The sequence below is a fragment of the Mauremys mutica genome, chromosome 8 (assembly GCF_020497125.1).
Source record: "Mauremys mutica isolate MM-2020 ecotype Southern chromosome 8, ASM2049712v1, whole genome shotgun sequence".
NCBI lineage: Eukaryota > Metazoa > Chordata > Testudines > Geoemydidae > Mauremys > Mauremys mutica.
In genome coordinates, this window is record NC_059079.1 from 30388387 (window position 1) to 30415327 (window position 26941).

General features: G+C 42.0%; 1 protein-coding gene across 4 annotated transcripts in view; it reads left to right on the forward strand.

The window, feature by feature from the left end:
• Positions 1-26941, forward strand: part of SH3GLB1 (SH3 domain containing GRB2 like, endophilin B1) — a 40676-nt gene that overhangs the window by 11579 nt on the left and 2156 nt on the right. For 3 of the 4 annotated variants that reach the window (XM_045027720.1, XM_045027717.1, XM_045027718.1), the window contains 7 exons: positions 2554-2682; positions 5585-5718; positions 6136-6228; positions 11453-11476; positions 19633-19722; positions 20270-20370; positions 24887-25118. In XM_045027720.1, the coding sequence (XP_044883655.1) occupies positions 2610-2682; positions 5585-5718; positions 6136-6228; positions 11453-11476; positions 19633-19722; positions 20270-20370; positions 24887-25118 (747 nt within the window). In that variant the 5' untranslated portion in view covers positions 2554-2609. The remainder of the gene's footprint in view (positions 1-2553; positions 2683-5584; positions 5719-6135; positions 6229-11452; positions 11477-19632; positions 19723-20269; positions 20371-24886; positions 25119-26941) is intronic. The other variant, XM_045027719.1, reaches the window with a different exon arrangement.

A 26941-nucleotide genomic window follows, 5' to 3' on the forward strand; every position in this document is an offset into this window, starting at 1 on the left:
ATTTGGCAACAAGTCACATTAATCACAGTTGGTAGCTGGAACTAATGTTCCCCTACTCTAAAAGTAAGCAACGCTTCCTTACTTTCCCTTCCATTGAGTTGCTGGAGGAGCTGTGCGGTCACAATGCTTGGAAATGAGACAGGTCTCACATAACTCCTTCACCAGTGGTTAACCTCACTCTGATGCGGATGGACGGAATGTGGGGCCCTTACTCCACAGGCTGGTCTCTTTCCCCTTGTCCTTGGTATGGAACTGCTGCTAGGAGCAGAGAACCAGTAATGCTGGAGGAAACCGCTTCAGGTTCCCCTTCTGAGCTCAGTTGGGCCATCTAGTTGCAGGGGTGCTATGGGAAGTTGAAGCTGAGTGGTCACCCTGGCTTCACTTTAAGTCTAGGAATCAAGTCTAGTTTCCAATGCAGTATCTGATCTCTCTTCATCAGCAAACTTAAGGGCCTGAAACACGTGTCTAACCACTTAAAATCTGAACTCTGAGGTTCACTCGGACTGTAAATAATAAAATTACAGTGCTTTGAGCCTCTGTCCTGAAATAATACAGGAAATAAAGTTAAACACTTACATAATTTGGGTTTCTGGTTTTAAAAGGGAAAATAAACAGCTTATAAAATGTCTCACTAAACGTTTAAAGAGAAATCTGAGTCATTAACTACAGGCTGGGTGTAAATAATGAATGGATGGCAATATCTCAATTATGCTGGCAAAACCTTATTTTCAGCTCTCTGAATTGTGTTCAGTTTTGATCTAATCTGAAAATACTCAGTTCAGATCAGCTATCCCTCTTCAGCTTTGAGTGTCACACCTTAATCTGCCTTCTCTAAAACAGAAGATTAAGCTCCTTTAATGCTTTCTGCTTAAATGCTTTATTTGATACCTTTAAGACATTTATATCTTCTCTCCACAATCCAAGCACAGCCATTTTTTCCTATGAGTAATGGAACTAAAAGCTCTGCTATAGGAGAATGCTGGATTCTAAGTAGTATTAATGGATTTGTTATGTTACAGTTAAAGGGTACAAGTAATCACTAATTGGTGCTATACAATAGTCCTTACCCCAAAATGCTAATCTAGCTCACCAGAAACTTGTGGCAGATGTATATGACAAGTGCACAGGGGCGGCTCTAGGAATTTGGCCGCCCCAAGCACGCCGGTCCCGCGGCTCCAGGGGACCTCTTGCAGACGTGCCTGCGGATGGTCCGCTGCTCCCGCAGCTCCGATGGAGCATCTGCAGGCATGACTGCGGGAGGTCCACTGGAGCCGTGGGACCAGCGGACCCTCCGCAGTCATGCCTGCGGGAGGTCCGCTGGTCCCGCGGCTCCGGTGGACCTCCTGCAGGCATGACTGCGGAAGGTCCGCCGGAGCCGCCTGCTGCCCTCCCGGCAAAATGCCGCCCCAAGCGTACGCTTGGCGCGCTGGGGTCTAGAGCCGGCCCTGCAAGTGCATGACCGTTTCAGTGGTAAGCATAAGTGCTCTTTTATGAAATAAGAGATGGGCCAAAGTTACAAAACTCAGATCGTGACTCTAGTCAAGTCAAAGTTTGAGGTGTATTCACATCCCAGGCTCTGTGTCAAACCGATCTCTAGCACGTTAAAGAGATTGAAATATTAAAGAAGTGAAAGCTGAAGAGAGCATAACTTGTGTGGCTTCTAGACTTCAAGTGTCTTTTTAAAAAAAATAAAATAAAATAAATCCTTCATACTCAACAGATTTACTCCATACATGTAGTCATATCTACTGCTGACAAGAGAGGCAGAGTTTTTACTAAGTGTTCATGGAAACAGACATCAGTGTGGCTATAGGGAAGAAGGCTGTGTTCTGTTCCTGGTGAATTCAGAACTGCTTACTGAGGCCATCTCTACCTTAGAGAGCCAACAGTGGCACAGCTGTACTTAAACAGATGTGCCGCTGTAAGATCTCCTATGTAGTAGCTCTATGCTGATGGAAGAGCTCTCCCATCGATATAATTAAACCACCCCCATCAAGCAGTAATAGCTAGGTCTGCAGGAGAGCATCTCCCACCAACATAATGCTGTCGACACCAGTGCTTCTGTTGGTGTAATTTGTCATTCAGGGGTGCTGGGTTTTTGTTTTTGTTTTTTTCACACCCCTCAGCAACATAGCCTAGCACTTGTGTCAGTGTAACTTATGTCTACACTAGCTTACCGATGAAATCAGTCGAAACTGCAACTGCATTTAATGACCATGGTTGTGGCTCGAGTGTTACTGGGGGATAATATGGCCTGCACAACATCTAATACCGGTGATGTGTAAGAAGGTATGAATTTGCTTTATTACAAGAGCCTATATTGAATTTTCATGGCTAATATTAGAAATACTTGTAAACAGAGCAGATGGAGATTTAGACTAACATATCACTATTGGTGACAATTACTTTATCCAATTTCCTCAATTACCTAATACTTTGATATTCTGTGAATGAATTAGTAAGTTGCTTTTCTATGAGTGAACATTTTTTAAAATACTGCTTTGATTTACAGTAATTGCACTTCAAATTAGCAAATAACACTTTTTTTTTTAGATGCTAGAATAGAAGAATTTGTCTACGAGAAGCTGGACCGCAAAGCACCAAGTCGTATGAATAACCCAGAACTACTAGGCCAGTATATGATTGATGCAGGGAATGAGTTTGGCCCAGGAACAGCATACGGTAAGTTTTGAGCCAAGGAGATGACTCAAATTTTAAAAAAAGACTGCACAAACTTATGTATTCAATGTACATCTTTGAGAATATTAAATCTCTGAAGCCTTAATCCAAAATGAAGATGAGGGTAGCATTAGTTATACCTGCTGTTGGAACCCTAACTCTACCTCCCTAGGGGGTGTGTAACTTTACTACCTGAACTGATAGCCCACATTTTGTTGCCCTATGAATGTCTAGTCCAGGGGTCGGCAGCCTGCGGCTCCCGGCTCGCCAGGGTAAGCACCCTGGCGGGCCGGCCCGGTTTGTTTATCCACCGCGTCGGCAACTTCGGCCGATCGCGGCTCCCGCTGGCCGCGGTTCGTGGTCCCAGACCAATGCGGGAGGCAGGAAGTGGCGCGAGCCGAGGGATGTTCTGGCCGCGGCTTCCTGCCTCCCGCATTGGTCTGGGACCGCGAACCGCGGCCAGTGGGAGCCGCGATCGGCCGAAGTTGCTGACGCGGTGGATAAACAAACCGGGCCGGCCCGCCAGGGTGCTTACCCTCGCGAGCCGGGAGCCGCAGGTTGCCGACCCCTGGTCTAGTCACAAGGGAAAAATGCAGTTCCTTTCTTTTGAATATGGTGACTTATTTGAAAAAAATGAAACGTGTACTGTGTGCAGAGTAGAAATTGCTGTTGGAAACAACTAAATTCTTGTTTAAAATCTGAGTGCAGTTTCATAGTTCTGAGTCTTTTTTTAAACTACAGTATATACTCGTTCATAAGCCACTTTTTAGTAAAAAAGGGAAGCACCAGAGAAGGGGGTTGGCTTATGAATGGGTATAGAGAGGGAGAGGTGGGACACAGCCCCTTCCCCCACCCCCCCCAACAGAGGGAGCAAGGAGGGGCAGCACAGCCAGCAGAGACAGAAGGGAAGAGGTGGGACCAGAGTGTCTCCGCTTCTGGTCACATTGCTCTCCCCCTAGCCTCTGAAACAGCTGCAGCTCTGGGGCTGGCAGGCTGCAGCCGTGCCGCTCAACCCCACCCCCCAGAGTAGGCTGTGGCCGTGCCGCCCAGCCCAGTCCGCTAGAACGTGCTGTGGCCACGACGCCTGGTCTGGCCCGCGGGAGCAGGCTGTGACCGCGCTGCCCAGCCTGCCGGAGTAGCTCCAGCCAGGTCAGAGATCCTCCCCCCACCCTCCCCAGATAAGGTGGGAAGGGATGGGATTGGAGGAGAGTGGGGGTCCCAGGCTAGGGGTGGTCACAGGGGTTACTCCCCTGACTCTCAGCTTCTCTCCACCCCCCAAAATTTCCCCACCAGTTGCTGTCCCGGCCCGTCAGGGTTAGCAGCTGGTGCACTGGGATGCTTTGTTTATTTAGGTTTACCTCCGTGCCTGCGGATGCTCGAGGTAAACAAACCATCTCAGCCCACCAGCAACTTATCCTGCTGGCCCAGGAGCCAAAGTTTGCTGACCCCTGATAGGGTCATCTTATGAACAGATTATAAAAAATTTCCATTTTTACTTATCTGTCTTGTGGGGAGGGCGGGGGGGCTTATAAATGAACTGGCTTATTATCGAGTATATACGGTACTTCCTACAAGGGATTATTAGAGTTAGAGTAGACTTGGTCATGGATACTCTTACTCCCTCAAAAAACCTACTCCTCTATAATGGCATCTCTGGCATTTTCCAGGAGAATTTTAGAGACTGGGGTCTTAACATGACGTCCAGTTCTCATATTCGCTTAAACTTACCCATCAGTTTAATATAGGTAACAGTTAAAATTAATCAACTGTTAATGTATAGGTATATTGTTGCCAAAATACATATATTACAAAGCCTGATAGCTTTCATTTCAGAACTCAAGGCAGCTCAGCAAGTAAATAAAAAAAACCTTGTTTTGTGAGATGAATTTCCATGAGGAATTTAATCAAAGATCTTTGCATCTGGAAGTAATAGGATTTTCTGTTAAAGCAGAAGATAACCTACTCTTTTTGTTGGAAGCATCCAAGTATAGATTTTCACACAAAGTGTATGGGTATAACTTCAGTAATGGCAACCTTTACTATCAGAGAAGCTACAAGACAGTTGGACAGCCAGCCACTGATGTTTTCAAGTATTAACCAGGCCTGAAGCTTGCTAGTCTTTATTTAAAACAAACTAAATGAAACTCAACTTATTCAGACCAATGTGTGTGTAACTTCTTATAAGTATGCAGCCATTGCAACTTCTTTAATTCATTCTAGGATGCAAAAATAAATAAGCTACACTATTAGTTTGCAATGACACCATTTAAATGATGCTTAATATGTTGAACAAGAATGAATTTTGGTAGGAAATTGGTATCGATCAGTACTTGCACTGAAAAGAGAGAGAACAGTAAAATGTGTGATCATTGGAAGCATCTGATCATGGTGTCTGTCTGAAGTTGTTTTCCTAACACTGTTCTTCAGAATCAAATTTACTAACATTTTGTATTAAAGTACAAATCCTATCTGTGTCTTCAAAAGTAGACCTTTTAGAGTTTACATTAAATGCAAAAAGCATTCTCAACAGTTAATGTTTTTCTATTTAGCAAAAACCTCAGATGGTTGAATCAAACTGTCAAAAGTGGGAAATTGCTTCTGGATTAATGCTAACAATTGGAACTTTGATTAGCAAATGCGAAATGGAATTGCCATAGGTACTACCACTACCACAATGCTGTAACTATTCAGATAGATTAAGATCTAACACTGAATGTTTGTTCCTTCAGAACTTCCAGTTAGTGACTCTCATTAAAACAGCCTTGATTTTGACTTTTCCTTTAAAAGCTATCTGTTTAGCATTTGGTAATTCTTCAAAATGTTGGCCTAAATTCTTGTGCTTGTAGAAATTTGCATAACCACTTACAGGGATCACTGTTTAACAACCATCTCTTTTCCTTTGCAGGAAATGCACTAATTAAATGCGGAGAAACACAAAAGCGAATTGGAACAGCAGATAGAGAACTAATTCAAACATCTGCTATAAACTTCCTCACTCCTCTAAGAAATTTTATAGAAGGAGATTATAAAACAATTACTGTAAGTTGACAAACGTATTTTAAACACTTGTAAATAGTTCTAAAGATAAACATTTAAGTAAAGGGATAGATAAGTCACATGAAGTTTTTCTTTAAAACTCCTAATAAGGAAAAAGCAGTTGAGACTTGACTTTTCTATTAAGTAATGCCTGCTGTGTTTTTAGAGAAGAGAAGGGGGGGGGAGGAGGGGGGGAGAACATGCCACTTTTAACTCCTATCCAAGATAGGACACTTACTAAATAATCTGGATCTAATTCTGCATCTAATTACGCCTGCAGTTTCAGTTTTAGGAGGCAGCCTATATGCAGTATGTTACAAATATCACTCACTTATTACTGTAGATTATCTTTAGTAGTAGTACAAGCCCACAACTTATTTCATGATCCTCTTAAACTAACTGATTTTCCTAAACTTCCAGAAAGAACGCAAACTATTGCAAAATAAAAGACTAGATTTGGATGCAGCAAAAACCAGACTGAAGAAGGCAAAAGTTGCAGAAGCTAAAGCTGCAGTAAGTAGAATAATCTTTTGTTTAATAATAATTAGTGAAATTCTTGTGGTTTTGTTTTTTTTAAGTCTCCCCATTTGGGTCTCAAATGTAGACAATTCTGGCCCTATGCAAATTATAATTACTTATACTAGAACCCAGACATTAATGTTACTACTTCAGCAAATATTTCTATGTCAAACCGAATAAGAAATGCCTAGGTGGAACCTAAGAGAAAATGGCACATTGCTGACTTTGTGTTCGGTTTCTTGACTTCTTTAAATTTAATACTATTTTTAAATGTAGGCATAGCAAATTTTTATGCTGCTCCTCTTCTGTCCTACATGAACTTTTGTCATAACGACAAGTCTTATGAACACAAACCATGTGACTTCTTAGTGCCCAACTTCTAATCACTAATACTTCAAAATGTGGAGGAACTCTTCACATTAATTTTTAAGGTGGGGTTTGTCAAACATTAAGAATTGCTCTTTTTTTGTTTACTAGAAGTGTGGGAGCATAAGTAGAACAGTTGGGGTAGTTGAGTTTCTGAAGGCTTAACCTTGCCCTATACTAAATTACTTTTGCTTCAATATTCTTGTCTTTTTTTCTTTGGAATGGCTTGTCACACTTTACATAATTTCAGGGAATTTTATCACCTCTTTTTACATATCAACAGCTCCAAGTCCTGTTACCTTAGATATTAGCTTGCAAGGTTCAGTATAGCAGATAACCATTTTACCCAACATAAAAATCCCAGGAACAACCATTTCCAAAAGATTTAAGTGGGCTCATTAATCTTAGTTTTACCTCAAGTTATGTTGTGATTTGCTTTTGTGCATTATTAAATTTTTGTTAATTGGGGGAGGGAAATAATCTGCTGACCTCATTCAGGGGCACAAATTACTTGCTGATCATTACTACAGGACTAGTAATAGAAAAATACTTGTTCTGTAAAGATTTATCTGTCGATGTTTCAGTGGTGGTAGATCATGAGACTTCCTACGTCTCAGGCTACATCCACATTGCAAATTAAGATATAATATCTGTATTAGCTTTAATTTAGCTAGCATGGGTAACAATAGCAGTGAAGATGTGGTGCACAGACCCTGGTGTGGGCTAGCAACCAGAATACATACCCACTCCCACTGAGAGGTGCACTTAAACTGAGGCAGCTAGCCTGCACTGAAGCTCATGCCATCACGTCTTCTGTGCTAAAGCTACCAGCGTTTTATAAAGTACACCTCAATTTGTGACGTAATTAAAAGTATATCTACATTACCATCTTGCTTGCCTATATTTCAATTCCAAACCCGTTTAGTTGTTAACTCAAACTAACAACATTTTAATGCTTTTCTGCATCTTGAACACTGGGTTTCAAGTTTCCAGAGGGTATACAGAAAAGAGCCTATAAAGCCTTACCTTGCAGTTGGTAGTGAATGTTCAGAGTAGAAGCCAGAAGATCAAGAGGGGATGAAGTGTGGAGGGATTGGTTCAGGTTCCCATGGATCATTCTTGATTTCTAAAAGAGGTTTGCCTGGATTGCTAGCTGTAGTGAGTGTCTGAGTCAGTAGCGCACACTTTCATTGACGGTTTCAGTGCTCCTCTTTGTGATAGCCTCAGGTCTTGTTTTAAATGTTTTCTCTGTTCTATAAAAGAAAATGAAACAAATGCAGGTGGAGTAACATGTAACTTTAATCTTGTCATAAGTCATGCACTGTTGTGTTCAATAGCTAAATGAAGTAGCCCAGAGCAATATTTAAAATGGCTGAATAAAACTACTTGAACTAAACCAGCAACTGTTTGGATTTCTAGGTATGCTTCACCACTTGCTCAGTTCAATCTTGCAGTGTTTAACTATTCTGTGTTCTGTAACGTATTGTTCACCTGCAGTAATAACAGTGTAACCTGGTTTTGTCTCTATCTGTGCACTAAAGCAACTAAACACGTCTCAGCCTGAAGAAAATAACATTATGGTAAATGTCTCTTACATGCTCAACTTGCTGCATGTAAAATGGCTAAAGGTTTGTTGGCCTCCTGTGTTCATACATTCTTTTACAAAGTGTTTCCTCTTGCTATCCATCTCTAGTGGCCTTAATTGTCATATCAAATATTTGGAATGGAGAACTGAATCAATATTCCAATTTCTTGGAGTCCTTGCTTGAATAATACAAAAAAGTACTAGATAAATGACTCATGGCTCTATATTTGTTAAATTGTCCCTGTCAGACTGCGTGCAATACTATAGCCTTGTTTCCACAACTTTATTGATGTCAGAAAGCTTAATGTACCAACTTAATTTTTCAATAGTAAAAAAAATTAAGTGCAGTTGTGGGAAAACAACTGAAATGCATTAGTTAACTTTCCCCATAGTATTTTGTACAGGACCATTTCAGGGGGACTGCACCTCACACTGCTTTGCAGTGTCCTTGAGGGCACCCCAAACCAGTCAAAAGCATTACAGAGGACATGTCATAAAATAGTGTCATAAACACAAGTTAAATTTACCAGAGATTACCCATCATCTGGTGGGGCTGTACATGCTTTGGTTCAGTTTCATCTGCAGTCATAGAATCATAGAATCTCAGGGTTGGAAGGGACCTCAGGAGGTCATCTAGTCCAACCCCCTGCTCAAAGCAGGACCAAACCCAACTAAATCATCCCAGCCAGGGCTTTGTCAAGCCTGACCTTAAAAACCTCTAAGGAAGGAGATTCCACTACCTCCCTAGGTAACCCATTCCAGTTCTTCACCACCCTACTAGTGAAAAAGTTTTTCCTAATATCCAACCTAAACCTCCCCCTCTGCAACTTGAGACCATTACTCCTTGTTCTGTCATCAGATACCACTGAGAACAGTCTAGATCCATCCTCTTTGGAACCCCCTTTCAGGTAGTTGAAAGCAGCTATCAAATCCCCCCTCATTCTTCTCTTCTGCAGACTAAACAATCCCAGTTCCCTCAGCCTCTCCTCATAAGTCATGTGCTCCAGCCCCCTAATCATTTTTGTTGCCCTCCGCTGGACTCTCTCCAATTTATCCACATCCTTCTTGTAGTGTGGGGCCCAAAACTGGACACAGTACTCCAAATGAGGCCTCACCAGTGCTGAGTAGAGGGGAATGATCACATCCCTTGATCTGCTGGAAATGCCCCTACTTATACAACCCAAAATGCCATTAGCCTTCTTGGCAACAAGGGCACACTGTTGACTCATATTCAGCTTTTCGTCCACCGTAACCCCTAGGTCCTTTTCTGCAGAACCACAGTCAGTGCAGGTTGACCTTTCATGCAGGTTGTTTTTTTTTTTTGTTTGTTTTTGTTTTTTTGAGGGGGGGACAGAGGGATGTTTGTTTGCTCACCTCTTAAATCCGGTCCAAGCCAGTATATACAAGTGTCGTATTTCTATGGATTTGCATTAATTACCTTTAATGATTCTAGATTTCACAGTAAACCCGCCCAATGAGCCAGGAAAACAAACAAAGACATAACAGTTTTTATGAGCAACTTAATAGCATAGCATTTGATTAGACTCTAGATGTTATTAGGATGTTGAGATTATTTAATCCAATAATTCAAATATTTGTAGTTTCCATGCTATCATGATCTCCTATTTATCACAGTTGGAATAAACTTTGAATCTAAATATTTCAGGGACTCTTTCTTGTCTTTGATATCAAACTAATTATACGAACAATTGAAACTCTGAATATGACAATGAAATTATTGGGCTAATTTAGAAATAACAATTGTAAGATGCTTGTTGCAAAGATTTGCTGATTCTTTCTCAGTCTAGAAAATATTTAAATACTGTTATTAGACCAGAGTGTTAGCACACTAGTCAAAACTACTTCTGTAGAACGTGCACAATATTTTATGATGGTTCCTCCTTCAGGTGGTGTCCTCAGTCTGTACAGCATCTGGTACAATACGGCATTGATTTTCAGTGTGGCCTGTAACGTAAATAAACACTGAAGTGTTAAAGGTTCCATCATTGATGGAACGTGAATTGTTAAACCAAAGAATCTTACCTCTCATTATAAAACTAATGAAGTCTTGAGTCATAATTGCATGTTTTAACCACAACTTTGACAGTGTCAGAGTAGCTTTCCAAAAAACTTCTAATTTCAATGTAATAAACTAAGGGAAAGCTGCATTGTGAGGAAGACTCCTGTTGTAGCTGTATTCAGTTTAATATTAAACTTATTGTGATGTCACAATAGCATTTTTAATCAATTGTCCAGTTTCCTGAAATTATCCAATTTATTGCAAGTCCTTGTGAAGGCAGCAACCAATAATGGAATTAAGATGGCAAGAGAAATCACTTGTCTCAATTTCACTGTTTTATATTTAACATAGTTTTTTCTAGTAGGCTCTTGTGAAGGGTGAGCATATCTTTCAGTTGATCAATATTTCAACCTTAATAAACCTTAAAGTATCCATAACTAAATTAAAAATCATTAATTTATAACTTGCAATAAGTAATTTTAGGCTGTCTAGTTTGTATCCATTTTCCAAATAGTTACATATTTTACATTGTAAGAGCTTCATGTTTTACAGACAGGTATTCCATTTTTACAGAATTTGGATTTCTATCACTTTTGCTCTGTAGAGTATCCACTTAAGGTTTTTTTTATAATAGCTCCATAATATCACATAATGCATGTAATATAGTGCTATAGCAGGGGTAGACAACCTATGGCACGTTTGCCGAAGGCGGCACGCGAGCTGATTTTTAGTGGCATTCACACTGCCTGTGTCCTGGCCACTGGTCGGGCAGGCTCTGCATTTCAATTTAATTTTAAATGAAGCTCCTTAAACATTTTAAAAATGTTGTTTACTTTATAACTAAACCATTGTTGTATGTATATGATAGACTTCTAGAAACAGACCTTCTAAAAACATTAAAATGTATTACTGGCATGCGAAACCTTAACTTAGAGTGAATAAATGAAGACTCGGCAAACCACTTCTGAAAGGTTGCCGACCCCTGTGCTATATGTATGCAGTTTAAGCTGGAATTCTTTATTGTGTTTAAAGAATGCATTACATTTTCTTGACTGAACATAGTTCATAGCAAAGGCCTTCATAGGGGTGCAATGAGTCACAGTTATCCACTCTTTACATCTTTTTTTTTTTTTTTGCGGGGGGATGGGGGGGGAGGAATTATTAAAGAATACACAAGTATGGCTTTACTGTGTTAAAACCATTCTCTGCTGTTCTAAATGTCTGTCTTAACTCTTAATGCTGACCAGATTTGGGCAGAGGAAGTGACAAAAGTAAGTAAACCATTCAGAAACTGCAGCATTATGAAACAGTTACTTGTTTGGTACAGTGTAATAAAGGGTGTTCCATGTTCTTGTAGTTAAGACATTGCTGGCAGTCATTCTGCTGTATTGCATCAGCTATTTAGCCCCTTACAGAGAATTTCAGATACCAATAGTGAAGTGAGGTACATCATCAGGGTAGTGCTTAGGAATAAACTTGGAATTTGAAGAAATACTGTTTCTGGGTAACTACTGCCACCATGTGACATTCTTGTGGCAAGATATAATATGAAAAGACTGTAAGCCTGCAAGTAACAAGACAGTAGGGCTTCTCTTACAAAAGTTAATTTAGTAGGACAGTATCTTATTGCAAACAAATCAGAGTAACAAATTTCTTTGTAGATTGATTTTTATTTTTTTTTTTCCGGAAGGATTGTATGGTAGTTCTCTGAGCTGCCAATTAAGAGACCGACATTGAACTGTTGGCCTCCTAGTACTCAAATGGGGAACTGATACTGTGGAAGTAGCAAGCTCATCTAAAGGAGGGTGGAAAAAGGAGAAGCAGTGCTAGCCTTAGCACTCTTGGGTGGACCTGCAAAACAACTAATTGCCTGCAAATTAATGGAATGCAAGACAAAAAACCATAGATTGGCAAGATGATATTTTGAGACTTCACTTGACTGACTAGAGGCTTCTGTATGCCTTCTGTTGGATTTTTAGTACACATACAGTGCTTTCATAAACACTATCAAACTGGTTCCCCTTTCTTACCCCTAGTTTTGCCATACGGAATGTCTACACTGCCTGCCGATCCAGTGGGGATTGATTTATCGCATCTAGTCTAGATGCCCTCTCCTGTCGACTCCTGTATTCCAGCACCGCAAGAGGCGCAGGCAGAGTCGACGGGTGAGTGGCAGCAGTCGATTCACCACGGTGAAGACGCCACAGTAAGTCGATCTAAGTACGTCGACTTCAGCTACATTATTGACATAACTGAAGTTGCGTAACTTAGATCGATTCTTTCTCTCCCCCACCCCCCAAGTGTAGACCAGGGCTAAGAAGAAAAGTCTTAAGGCATCTGAGAGCTGGGAGTAGTACATCAGAGGTCATTGCCAAATCATGCTGTTCTGTACTATTGAGCTACCATTCTGTGACGAGGTTATACAGGCTGCTACAAGCAGCTCTCTGGGGGAATCTGGAGACTAGTCATGGTGCAGTTGGCAGCAGCCTGAATGGCATTCCATCACCCAACTAGCAGAGAAGTGGTCTAGAGAGCTGTGTTTGGAGTATCTAAAGAAAAATCCAGTGCCAACTTTTCAAGCTATTGGCTTATTTGTTTTCAAATCTTAACAAAGAGAGGCTAGACGCTCTCTGAATTTATTACTTTTATAAAGTACCTATCTGTTGCTGCAAGTGCTGTAGAACTTAAAAAATGAAAAAGTAATAAAACCAGAGACCACTCAGTCAAATCCTCCAACCTAAAGCTCACGCCTCCTTCTGAAGGCCCAGTAACTGATCTAAATGCATATAGGTTGATCTAGCTTCCCCTTTATTGAAAGCCCGGGGAGGGAGGGGAGTCTGATTTATAAACTAATCTCTGAATCAAACCATAACTTTGAAAAAGCGTATCACTAGAAATATATCTCCAGTGTTGCTTTTAAGACTCTAGTTGATGAAGAATCACTTAACCACTTGAACAACTAATCTTATGGATGTAATTGCCTTCACTGTTGAAATAAAGCACAGAATTATTTTTTTTTTAGTTCAAATTGGTCTAGCTTCAGTTTCTAACCATTGGATCGTTATGCCTGCTTCTGCTAGCTTAGTTTATCAAATCTTTCCCATATAGTTAGGCACGCGTAGATGATCGTTGCCCCTTAACTTTCTCTTGAGTGAACTTAAATAGACTGAACTGCTTTAGTCTCTTAATGTAAGGCATGACTTCCAGACCTTGAATTAGTCTTATAGCTCTTCTGCACCCTTTCCAATTAACTTTCTTTTTTGAAGTGTTGCATGCACTGGACGCACTATACTGTGGAAGAAACAAACTCCACTCTCAGGTTGGAAACAACATCAGAGACCGCTTTATTCAGGACATGCAATATTGAGGAAGAAACTGAGGCAGAGATGCTCTGTCAGCTGTGTTCTTCCCCTGGTTATCTATCAATAAGCTTTTCAGCCCGGAAGGCTTACAAATCCGTATTCTGAACTGAGGTGGAGAGCAGGTATCATGTCAAGGGCCCTTCATGGCAAGACAGTGACAGTCATCTGCTATTTCCTATTCAGCTGGGAGGTTTCACTGACTGGTTGCATAAGGTGGCAGTGAAATTCTGATAAATTAGGTCAGTGGTTCTCAACCAGGGGAACATATACCCTGAGGGGTACACAGGGGTCTTTCAAGGCTCTTTCCTTAACCCTTCTCAGAGGTGATAAGGTTAAAAGTTGCATGCGCTCAGAATGTCCGTTGTGCATGTGTACCAGTTTTACCCCAGCGATATAAATCGGTATGCCATAATGCTACACTTCAATCAGTGGCCGTGAAAAAGGGGATGAGGCAATGCATGGGAAGATGAAGAAACTAGAGATCTTGGAGCATGCCATCGCAACCTCCAGTTCAAGTAACGCTCTGCATATAGCAAGTAAGCTTGATTTTAAAAGCAGTGATGCTTCCAAAGGCCCTTCTGTCTGGTGAACTAATTCAGTGTGCACCTGTTTAACACACAGTTGTATAACTTCTTATTTTGTCATTATGAAATTGATAAGAGAAGGAATCTGCTTTATTTTCTCTATCATTAAAGTGGATAATTTGCCCTCTGCACTGTTTCATTAAAGTATCAGCCTTGTTACAATTTCATATCTACATGTTTTAAAAACAATCCCCTGAAATTTACTGCAAGTTGAAGTACCAAAAAAGAGTTACTTTTGTAAAACTGAACAGTTAACTAGTTTTCCCATCCATTGGGAAGCTGTGTAGAGTGCAAAAGCAGGAAAGTCAACTCTTCTTCCTCCCCCCACCAACCTTCCCACCTCTCTCCTGCAAAACAACAAACACCAAAACAAAACATACACAAACCCTCCTATTTTCCTTGCTGTTCTTACACAGCTCTTTCCGAATGGCCAGCCATGAGTTCATTGTGCTGGTGAAGTCCTAACTTCTGACGCAATATGCGTCAACACTTCAGGCATACGAATTTATAGTAAATGTCTCTACTATTTTTCTCTGAAAGTAAGACTTTGTTTTTCTGGGGGGGGGGAGAGGGAGAAGTAAGCTAGCTTGTCCTGAAAGACTTCTAACAGAACAAGTTCTAATGGACCCAGGCTGTCCATTTGGGACACTTTGCATAAAATTTGGAAAGTTGATATGAACTAGCTTGTTTGCTAAATTATAGATCATCTCATTACTAAATACCAACTGTATACTTAGTTCTCCACAGCTTCTTCACTGTCTTTTAAGCAATTTCAAAAGTGGCTGTAAGAACTTAACCCAGAAATATTTTAGTTCCATAATTCTTCTGTGCATATTCCTTTTGAATGAGTCACTTCTGTGTTCCCATGGAACTATTCATAGTAGGATGAGCAGAAATATAGTTTCAGGTAAAATGACATGCAAGAAAAAAAGTTGTGCCACTTCAATAGGTCTTGTAAATTCATTTCCCTTATTGTAAGAGTAGTTAACTGCTGCACCTCAGGCAAAGACAGACTTCTGCCTGCTGAATTATCCCATACAGAGACCAGATACTAAATGGTCAAATTTAAAAGCACTGAGAAAGGAATCTAGATACCAGGACTGCATACTTCCCACTAGAAACCTCAGAACAATGAATTTTGGATACTGCAACTCTGATTATATAGTCATGTGCAATTTGGGTGGCATTGGTTGCTCAGAACAGTGTGGAATTCAGAATGACTTGTTCTTATGTTAATGTTACTAGATCATTTTAGACTTGTTCTAAAATTGCTAATAACTGTAGGCTAACTAGGAGCATTAGAGTAATCCATGAACTTGAAAGAGTTGTAAAAATATTAGTTCTATACGAAGTCTTGAAGTTTTGCTGTTGGCCTAATTCATTTTCTAGTGTATCAGAGAAGTTAAAACCTCAGACTGGGATTAAATCTAAATTTCATTTGCTCCTTATCAGAGGGGTAGCCGTGTTAGTCTGGATCAGTAAAAGCAGCAAAAAATCCTGTGGCACCTTATAGACTAACAGACGTTTTGCAGCATGAGCTTTCGTGGGTGAACAGACAGAGACCAACACCTACAAAATCTCCACCAAGCATTCTCAAAACTACAGTACCTGCACGAGGAAATAAGGAAACAGATCAACAGAGCCAGACGTGTACCCAGAAGCCTCCTACTGCAAGACAAACCCAAGAAAGAAACCAACAGGACTCCACTGGCCATCACATGGAGGGGTTTTAGCTGGGGACTGTATGTGATGGCCAGTGGAGTCCTGTTGGTTTCTTTCTTGGGTTTGTCTTGCAGTAGGAGGCTTCTGGGTACACGTCTGGCTCTGTTGATCTGTTTCCTTATTTCCTCGTGCAGGTACTGTAGTTTTGAGAATGCTTGGTGGAGATTTTGTAGGTGTTGGTCTCTGTCATAGGGGTTAGAGCAGATGCGATTGTACCTCAGTACTTGGCTGTAGACAATGGATCTTGTGGTGTGCCCGGGATGGAAGCTGGAGGCATGAAGGTAGGCATAGCGGTCGGTAGGTTTTCGGTATAGGGTGGTGTTGATGTGACTATCACTTATTTGCACCGTGGTGTCTAGAAAATGGACCTCCCGTGTAGATTGGTCCAGGCTGAGGTTGATGGTGGGGTGGAAGCTGTTGAAATCTTGGTGGAATTTTTCCAGAGTCTCCTTCCCATGGGTCCAGATGATGATGTCATCAATGTAGCATAGGTAGAGAAGGGGCATGAGTGGACAGGAGCTAAGAAGGCGTTGTTCCAGGTTGGCCATAAAAATATTGGCATATTGTGGGGCCATGCGGGTGCCCATAGCGGTGCCACTGATCTGGAGATGTATATTGTCATCAAATTTGAAATAGTTGTGTGTGAGGATAAAGGCACAGAGCTCAGCAACCAGTTGTGCTGAGGCATCAGGGATACTGTTCCTGACAGCTTGTATTCCATCTGTGTGTGGGATGTTTGTAGAGAGCCTCTACATCCATGGTGGCTAGGATGGTGTTTTCTGGAAGGTCACCAATGCATTGTAGTTTCCTCAGGAAATCAGTGGTGTCACGGAGATAGCTGGGAGTGCTGGTGGCATAGGGTCTGAGTAGAGAGTCCACATATCCAGACAGTCCTTCAGTGAGAGTGCCAATGCCCGAGATGATGGGGCGTCCAGGATTTCCGGGTTTGTGGATCTTGGGTAGTAGATAGAATAACCCTGGTCAGGGCTCTAAGGGTATGTTGATTTGTTCCGGTGTTAGTGTAGGGAGTGTCCTGAGTAGATGATGCAGTTTCTTAGTGTATTCCTTAGTGGGATCTGAGGGAAGTGGCCTGTAGAATTTGGTATTGGAGAGTTGTCTGGCGGCCTCCTTTTGGTAGTCAGACCTGTTCATGACTACAGCACCTCCTTTATCAGCCTCTTTGATTATAATGTCAGGATGGTTTCTGAGGCTGTGGATGGCATTGCGTTCTGCACGACTTAGGTTATGAGGCAAGCGATGTTGGTTTTTCCACAATTTCTGCCTGTGCACGTCGGCGGAAGCATTCAATGTATAGGTCCAGACTGTCCTTTTGACCCTCAGGAGGAGTCCATGTGGAGTTCTTCTTCTTGTGCTGTTGGTGGGAGGGTAACTGTGTATCAGTGCACTGTTCAGTGTTGTCCTGAAAGTATTCTTTGAGTCGGAGGCGGCGAAAGTAGGCTTACAGTTCTGCGGCGATCTGGATCATGTTGGTGGGGGTGGCAGGGCAGAAAGAGTCCCCGAGATAGGACAGACTTTTCTTCTGGGCTGAGTGTTGGGTTGGATAGATTGACGATATTGCTGGGTGGGTTAGGGGTACCACAGTTGTGGCCCCACGTAGCAGGTAGGAGTTTAGACAGCTTACAGTCCTTTTTTCCTTTGTAGAGCGGTGAAGTGAGTCATGTAGATCTCCTGTCTTATTTTAGTGACTTCCGTTTGTATGGAAGTTTAGTTATTAATGAGTCTCCAGGTTGGAGAGCTCTTTTTTGATGTTTTCCTGTTTGTTGTATAGGATGCTGATCAGGTGGTTCCTCAGTTTCTTTGATAGAGTATGGCGGCATCTCACTGTGGTCTGTGTAGTATGTGGATAGCAGTGGATTTTTTTACTTTTAGTTCATTTGGTATGATGTCCAGCCGTTTGCATTTGGAAAGGAAGATATCTGTCTGTATTTGTGCAAGTTTCTTCATGAGGTTGATGGCTTTCCACTCCATACGGCTAAATGCAGTGCCTTGCATGGTGTCAAGTATCAGAGGGGTAGCCGTGTTAGTCTGGATCTGTAAAAGCAGCAAAAAATCCTGTGGCACCTTATAGACTAACAGACGTTTTGCAGCATGAGCTTTCGTGGGTGAATACCCACTTCTTCGGATGCAAGTAGTGGAAATTTCCAGGGGCAGGACTCCACTGGCCATCACATACAGTCCCCAGCTAAAACGCCTCCAATGCATCATCAGGGATCTACAACCCATCCTGGACAATGATCCCACACTTTCACAGGCCTTGGGTGGCAGGCCAGTCCTCGCCCACAGACAACCTGCCAACCTGAAGCATATTCTCACCAGTAACTGCACACCGCACCATAGTAACTCTAGCTCAGGAACCAATCCATGCAACAAACCTCGATGCCAACTCTGCCCACATATCTACACCAGCGACACCATCACAGGACCTAACCAGATCAGCCACACCATCACCCGTTCATTCACCTGCATATATTACATTGGTGGATGTGCCAGCAATGCCCCTCTGCTATGTACATCGGCCAAACTGGACAGTCTCTAAGGAAAAGGATAAATGGACACAAATCAGATATTAGGAATAGCAATATACAAAAACCTGTAGGCGAACACTTCAACCTCCCTGGCCACACAATAGCAGATCTTAAGGTGGCCATCCTACAGCAAAAAAACTTCAGGACCAGACTTCAAAGAGAAACTGCTGAGCTTCAGTTCATCTGCAAATTTGACACCATCAGCTCAGGATTAAACAAAGACTGTGAATGGCTTGCCAACTACAGAACCAGTTTCTCCTCCCTTGGTTTTCTCACCACTACTGCTAGAACAGGGCCTCATCCTCCCTGATTGAACTAACCTAGTTATCTCTAGCTTGCTTCTTGCTTGCATATATATACCTGCTCCTGGAAATTTCCACTACTTGCATCTGAAGAAGTGGGTATTCACCCACGAAAACTCATGCTGCAAAACGTCTGTTAGTCTATAAGGTGCCACAGGATTTTTTGCTGCATTTGCTCCTTAGAGATCTTAATTTTGGGGCACCCATAGATATGCATCCACTTAGATGCATAAAGTTTATCTGGATAGGCAGATCAATCGGACATAAAGCTTGGTGACTAATAAAACGTTCTGTTAAAATTTTGGCAAAAAGGCTCATATATGGCTATTTGAAATTGTCTGAAAGCACTAAGGCCTGGTCTACACTGGGGGGGCGGGGGTCGATCTAAGGTACGCAACTTCAGCTACGTGAATAGCGTAGCTGAAGTTGAAGTACCTTAGCTCGAATTACTTATCTGTCCTCACGGCGCGGGATCGACGTCCGTGGCTCCCCCGTCGACTCCGCTACCGCCACTCGCTCCGGTGGAGTTCCGGAGTCGACGGGAGCGCACTCGGGGTTTGATATATCGTGTCTAGATGAGACGCGATATATCGAACTCCAAGAAATCGCTTGCTACCCGCCGATCTGGCGGGTAGTGAAGACGTACCCAAAGTAGCTGTAATCTATTCAGTATTGTAGCGCATGAAAGCAAAATTGGGCTCTAATCCTGCAAACACCTAAACATATGCTTTACTGCATGCACGTGAATGATCCCATTGAAGTCCATGGAACCGCTTAGATGCATAAAGTTAAGCACCTGTCTGTGTTTGTATGATCAAGGCCTTCACATAGAAATTGTAATGGTGTTAGTAAGCAGTGTTTTTAAGCTGTTTTTTTTTTCCAACCTTCTAATAAGTTTTTATACTCTTCAGTCTGAACAGGAAGTACGAATAACTCAGAGTGAATTTGACCGTCAAGCAGAGATTACTAGACTGCTGCTGGAAGGCATCAACAGCACACATGTGAGTATCTAAATGGAAGAAAATGAAAAAACTACAGGAAGTTGCTTGGAAATACTTTTAAAATGCTAATTTTTCCTTAACACCTTAAAATGTGTTACACAATACATACCCATTTGAATCTCAACTTCTAAGCTGTAGTTACTGTCCAGCTACCTTAATTCTGGTCTCCCCAGGGCCCTAGTAAGAAGACCCTTTGGGCACCTTTCTTCTAAGCTTCTGAGATCCCCACCAGACCCACCCTGTGTTGAGGCTACAAATTACAAAATTACTGTGTACTACAGTAACTCTTCAGTTGGGCAGAGAATTAAAAATGGTGGGCATCATGCAAACATATGTCTGAGGCCTGAAAATATTGTTTCTATAGTGCTAACATCCCAATTACCTTGTAAGTCTGGGTCATGAATTTGTTGTTCCCTATCCGTCTCCTCTTCTCTCCCCCCCTCAATTCAGGGTTGCCACTGATGCTAAGCTACCAAGCCAGCCCTTTTAATGCAGGTATAGTATTCTTCTTGTGCACTAAAAACTTGAACTCTTCACTATATTTTAGGCACATCATCTTCGCTGTCTGACAGATTTTGTTGACGCTCAGATGACCTATTATGCACAATGTTACCAATATATGTTGGACCTCCAGAAACAACTTGGAAGGTAATAAAACTGCAAAAGCTTTTTTTATAGTTTCAGCTTTGTGTAAGGGCTTGTTTAGAGGTGGTAGAACTTGCACTGTTGTAACTAAATTGGTATAGTGTTAGTTCTGCAAACCTCTAATGCACATGTGGAGCAAAAATCCCAAACCTATAGATAGAGCCAATGCTGTGAAGCATTAAGTGAGACGGAGACTTTGCGGAGTCTATAATGAGGCATGGGGAGCACATGTGACCACTTATGGTAGATTTAGAGGATTCCTAGCAAAATCCTTCTAATTATTCTACTGTGTTGTTGATGCTCCATGCTAGCAAACAGCTGTCAAATGCTGTGGAGGCCATTGTACTACTTGTAGATCCATTAGCAAGTTAAATGTTGACATGCAAGACCTTTAAATTGATTTGTGAACCAGGTGTGTTCTCCAAAGTTACAGCAGGTTATTGGTAAAGCAAATTACTATCGGGAGAAATACATTTCATAATACGAGAAGCTTGGTGGGGAAATTAATGGTAGCAACTGAGTAGGTAAACTACTTGCTAGTGTCTGGATAACGTAAGTGTTTTTTGTTTTTTTGTTTTTTTTTAAAGCAAGTGAAAGAAACCATCTATTGCCTAAATTCTAAAATGCTTTAAAGAATTGTATGGTGATAGATTCTGTACATTTCATACAGCTCCCTATTTCAAACCCTTTGTCCCAATCAGAATTTTTCTGAAACTATGGTGTATGCCAGACCACTTTATTCAACGGAGAGCAAGCTTTCTGGATTCAGTGTTCACATGGGGGTTTATTCCAAAACAGCTATTCCCAAATAATTATCTGGGAATAGCTATTTTGGTATCTTTCAAGGTGTAGACAAGCCCAAATTGAATAATTTCTGTTAACAATCTTCTTTACTAGAAGAAAAGGTTCTCTTTTGCAGCCACTTGTAAATGGCAAGCTGCTTTAACTAGAACTCTTAACAGACCTGCTGAAACACATTCTAACACATACTCAGTGAGTGGAATCTTTTTTTTTATTTTTTTATTTTTTTTTGTGATGGTGGTAACTGAATTTTACCATTAACTTGACTTCTCAAAACAAACTTAAAAATAACTGGCATTTGAAACTAGTATCTTTAAAATTTGATGCAGTATTATAATTTGCACTAACTCATTTACAAGTTTTGTTATGTAGTATGGGGGCTGCTAAAACAACAAGCCCAAAACATACATACATTAGAATCTCAGTTACAAACTGACTGGTCAACCACACATCTCATTTGGAACTGGAAGTATGCAATCAGGCAGCAGCAGAGACACAAAAAAGCAAATACAGTACAGTACTGTGTTAAATGTTGAAAAAAAGTTAGATTTGACAAGGTAAGGAAACTTTCTGTGCTTGTTTCATTTAAATTAAGATGGTTAAAAGCAGCATTTTTCTTCTGCATAGTAAAGTTTCAAAACTGTATTAAGTCAATGTACAGTTGTAAACTTTTGAAAGAACCATAATGTTTTGTTCAGAGTTATGAACAGCCTACATTCCCGAGGTATTCATAACTCTGAGGTTCTACTATATGAGGCTTTCTATTTCTCTATATAGATAAGGAATGCATAAATTTTGCCTTAATGAGAGGGAGAGTATAGTAGCTATAGCAGGAAAAAGCTGCTACTCCTGAGTCTTTTCTTGTCACTTAAGCCCTGTGCCTCATTTCTTCCACCTATAAAGTGCTTGTGCTAGCTATGAACAAGTTAAGAGGTTTAATATCTGTAAAATACATTGAGAGCCTCCATGAAAGATGGTACACTAGTATAAATTAAGTAACTTGTATACAACACATACTGCAGAATCAAAAGTTGAAGAGAAGCTACATGAGAAGGGCACAGATTTTTGGATAGCTTAAATTTTTATGATGAGTCAAATGAAGTGTTTTTGAAACTGTTCTGAGTAACAACAAATGGCAAGAGTACAGACTTCAAGAACTAGGTTGATCTATAGAAAGCAAATAGGACTGACTTTAAAACATAAGTTTTAACCTAAAGAAGATTGCTCCTCGTAACTAATTTCTTTGCCTAGGCATGTACAGTGCTTTTATTTTAGCATGCTTTTACAAACTGCCATTGTTCATGGAAATATGTCAATGCGGTCTTGAAACTTGGCTTTAACCCTGTCTCCATAATCCTGCTGATGCTCAGTCTATGGGCTGGAAAGTCTCTCAAACTGCCATATGAAACTTGAATCTACTACTCCTGGGGGGTGATTCTACAGGACTGCACACCCACAGAAAACAGCCACCCCTGCAGAATTCCTGTGCTTCCCTGCAGAAAATGGCTGCATTGAGGTGAGAGATCACCCTGAAGCCCCCACCTCCCCCGGACTACCATGGGTGCAGTTTTTTGGGGTTGAATGCTGTTTCCTGGGTCCTAGTGCCAGTTGTGATCCACTTCTGTGTGCTAGGAGCTTTCCTGTTTTCTGTGCAAAAATGAATGCCCATGGTGGAGCTGGGTAAGGGGAGGGTGGGGGAAATGAGGGAACGGGGGCTGAGGTTAAGAAGCAGTGGGGAAGGAAGAGGGGATGGAATAGGGCAGGGGGAGGAGAATATGGGAGTGAGGGGAAGGGGATGGAGAAGAAAAGGGGATAGGGGAATTGCAGGGGGAAGCAGGAGCCTGGCATGTGGAATCCCCTCAGTAGCAGCTGGGGCTCCCCCATTAAGCAGGCCCATTGAACCCTCACCCTGGTAAGCCCTTCCCCCTACACCCAGACCCCTCTGATGAACCCCCTACACCTGGACTCTCACCCCACTGAGCCCCAACTAGCTGCACCTGGACAGCAAGCCCCACTGCCCCAGCACCCAGACCCTCCCACTGAGCCCTCCACACTCAGACCCCACCCCTGTTGAGCCCCATTTTCCCCCAGCCAAACCACCCTGCTGATCCCCGATCACCTTCACCTGGATCCCCCTGCAGAGTCCCCTTGCTCCTTTACCCAGAACCCTTCCCCCCACCTGAGCCCCTGTATATCCAGATCTCCCGCTGAGCCCAGATTGCCCCACATAGAAACCTCTCACCGCACACCTGGATCCCTCCGCACTAAGCTCCTCTGCACTTGGATGCTGCTGGGCTAAACCTGCCCACCCACGCCTGGTGCAGGGGGCAGGGCCCTGGGGTGTTTCTGAGGCTGGCCTGGCCTTTGCACTGTCGAGGTCAGGTACAGCCTCACTACCAAGTCCCAGTACCGGGGGAGGTGAGGGCTTCAGGGTGATCTCTCACCTCAATGCAGCCACTGGCCTGTGCTCCTCACTACTGTGCTGGAGCCACATTTATTTATTGACAAATAAAATTTGCAGGATTTTTAACTTTTTGGCACAGAATTCCCTCGGGAGTAATCTACTTAGCTTAAAACTATAGTGGTGGTTAAACCAATTCCTGTCCTTCCTGCCATATATCTTGGAAAAGGAAGTCTCCACTGTACTAGTCCTGGAGCGTGACAGGACAGTTTTTTGAGTCCCACTTTTCACACTGGATAGGGCCCTTAATTTGTAAATAGATGGGGCATAGCTGCTGATTGCTCAGAGTAGGAGGATGAAGAGGATATGTAGACCACTGGGCTTGTGTACTAGCTGACTGACCACTGGTGCTGTCAGATATAGGCAACAGCCAGACTTTCTGCAGAAGCAGGCTGCCAAGCAAGGAGGGCAGACGTCCTAGCTTAGTTTTCTGTCTTGATTTGAGGAGATTAAATTATGTTCTTATTCAGGTATGTAGTTACTCTGGGGTTTGCAGCCAGTATATACAAGTTCCAACTTGGATTGTGAGATGCTCAGGGTAAGACTCCAGCGCTTAATTTTAATTGAAATCCCATGAATACTATTCTGAGATGAAATAAAATAGGCAGGGTAAGGGTGAAATCTCTTCCCCACATCAGGAGTGTGAAAGGGGTAGCACCAGTGAGGTTTCCAGCCTGTGTAGGACTGATGGGAGAAAGTGGAGATCTGCAGCAAGATGATGTCTGAGCTAGAGTGGCCAGAACACTTGGTAGAGGATGGTGGTTTGATGGAGGGTACGTGAGGGTGTGGGGCAGAGTGAAATGGAGTTTGCACAACAATAGCTTCCATGGGTGGTGGGGGGGGGGCGGTGTTTTAATGGGCAATATGTTCTCTTGTCAGGGGAATTGTCTGAGTTGTAAGTAGCATATTCCTATTCATGTCCAATAGCTGGTTTTATTTGTGAAACTGATAAAACCTATCATTCATGAATAATGTTTAGTAGCTAGCTCTATCAGCTATAATGGTTCTGCTTGTGAAATCCATGAATCAAAGGTGATTCCCATTTGGGGTGTTGACAGATGCAACTGGCATGAAGAGAACTAGACTTCAGACTTCAAGGAAGGTAATAAGCTTTGCTGTCACAACGTGTTGTGCCTGTTACACTGTTGGTAGGAAAGGTCACAGAGTCATATAATTGAAACTCTTACGATAGTGATGAAGGCTTGCTTCCATATGTGTTGAAATAATTCAGTCAGTGGTCATCTTGTTTTTCCACAGCTTTCCATCTACCTTCCGCTCTAACAATAATCAGTCTTCCTCAACCCCAGTGCCAAGTGTTTCTGCTCCCTCAGTCTTGGCTTCTGCCTCTGCTTCATTGCCTTCAGTAAGCAATTCAGTAGTTACTTCAGGCTTCAATGAACTGAAAGCATCAAGTGGCAGCAGGAAAGCTAGAGTTCTCTATGATTATGATGCTGCAAACAGCAGTGAACTATCACTTCTTGCAGATGAGGTAAGAGGCTTTTTCTAAATAGCATCGTAATTTAAAACCAGTATTCTCATGACTAACAAAGTTTAAATGTCTTAAATACTATTTTAAGAAACTTGTGTTCAACATAGAAATAGTGACTTAAGTATTCTGGAGTGGAGGCTAGAAACCTCTCTGTGAAACCTAATGCAGTAGCTCTCAACCTTTCCAGACTACTGTACCCTTTCAGGAGTCCGATTTGTCTTGCATAACCCAGGTTTCACCTCACTTAAAATCTACTTGCTCACAAAATCAGACCCACAAATACGAAGGTATCACAGTACACTATTACTGAAAAATTGCTCACTATTTCATTTTTACCATATAATTATAAAATAAATCAGTTGAAATGAAAGTACAATATTTATATTCCAGTGTATAGTATATAGAGCAGTATAAACAAGTCATTGTGTGTATGAAATTTTAGTTTACTGACTTCACTACTGCTTTTTCTGTAGCCTGTTGTAAAACTAGGCAAATACCTAGATGAGTTGATGTACCCCCTGGAAGACCTCAATGTACCCCTCGGGGTATATGTACCCCTGATTGAGAACCACTGACCTAATGTATCAGAATTTCACTGCCACCTCTTGCAAGTCACTGAAATGCCTGGTACTTGCTTATCCTAATATCATAAAATGGGGATAACTTCTGTGAGGCAGGCACAGTAAGTGTTATCTTATGGGTTAAGCAGTTGGGGTTCAATTCTGCCACCCCTTTTCATGTTTTATATAGTCTTTTTTTTTTTCTTTTCTTTTCTTTCCCACCAAAAAAGGTAACACTCCTCTGACAAACATAAAGAGCATGCCAATGGGATAAGATCTCAGGTAAAATAGGAAATGAACAAATTAAGAATTACTTCGGTCTGGTCTACAGTATGGACCTATATCAGCATAACTAGATCACTCGGGTGTGAAATATCCACACCCCTGATCAATGTTGTTATACTGATGTAACCTCCCTTGTAGACAGCACTGTGTTGGCAGGAGAGCTTCTCTTGGGGAAGTGGACTAACTATGCTGATGAGAGAGCTCTCTCCCATTGGCTTAGTGACTTCATTAAAGTGCTAGAGCTGGGTTGATGCAGCTGCACTGATGCAGCATTTTAAGTGTAGACGTGTGCCATTAGACAAGTTAGAAGTCTAGGATGTATTTCATCAGGCCCTGTTGACTCGAATACTTAAGGAGCTAGCTGAAGAGATCTCTGAGCCGTTAGTTATTATCTTTGAGAACTTGTGAAGGATGAGAGAGATCCAGAGGACTGGATAAGGGCAAATATAGTACCTATGTATTAAAAGGGGAATAAGGACAACCCAGGGAATTACAGACCAGTCAGTTTAACTTCAGTACACAGAAAGATAATGGAGCAAATCAAACAATTTGCAAGCGCCTATAATAAACTAAGGTAATTAACAGTCAACATGGATTTGTCAAGAACAAATCATGTCCAATCAACCTAATAGCCTCCTTTGACAGGGTAATAAGCCTTGTGGATGGGAGATGGTAGATGTCATATCTACTTTAGTAAAGCTTTTGATACTGTCTCACATAATCATCTCATAAGCTAGAGAAGTATACCCTACATGAAATTGCTATAACAGGGGTGGGCAAACTTTTTGGCCTGAGGGTCACAGCTGGGTGGGGAAATTGTATGCAGGGCCATGAATATAGGGCTGGAGGTTGGGGTGTTGGAGGAGATGTGGTATGCAGGAAGGGGCTCAGGGCAAGGGGTTGGGGTGCAGGAGGGGGCTCAGGGCACTGCCTGCCCTGCCCCTGCGCTGCTCCTGGAAGTGGCCAGCATCTCCAGCA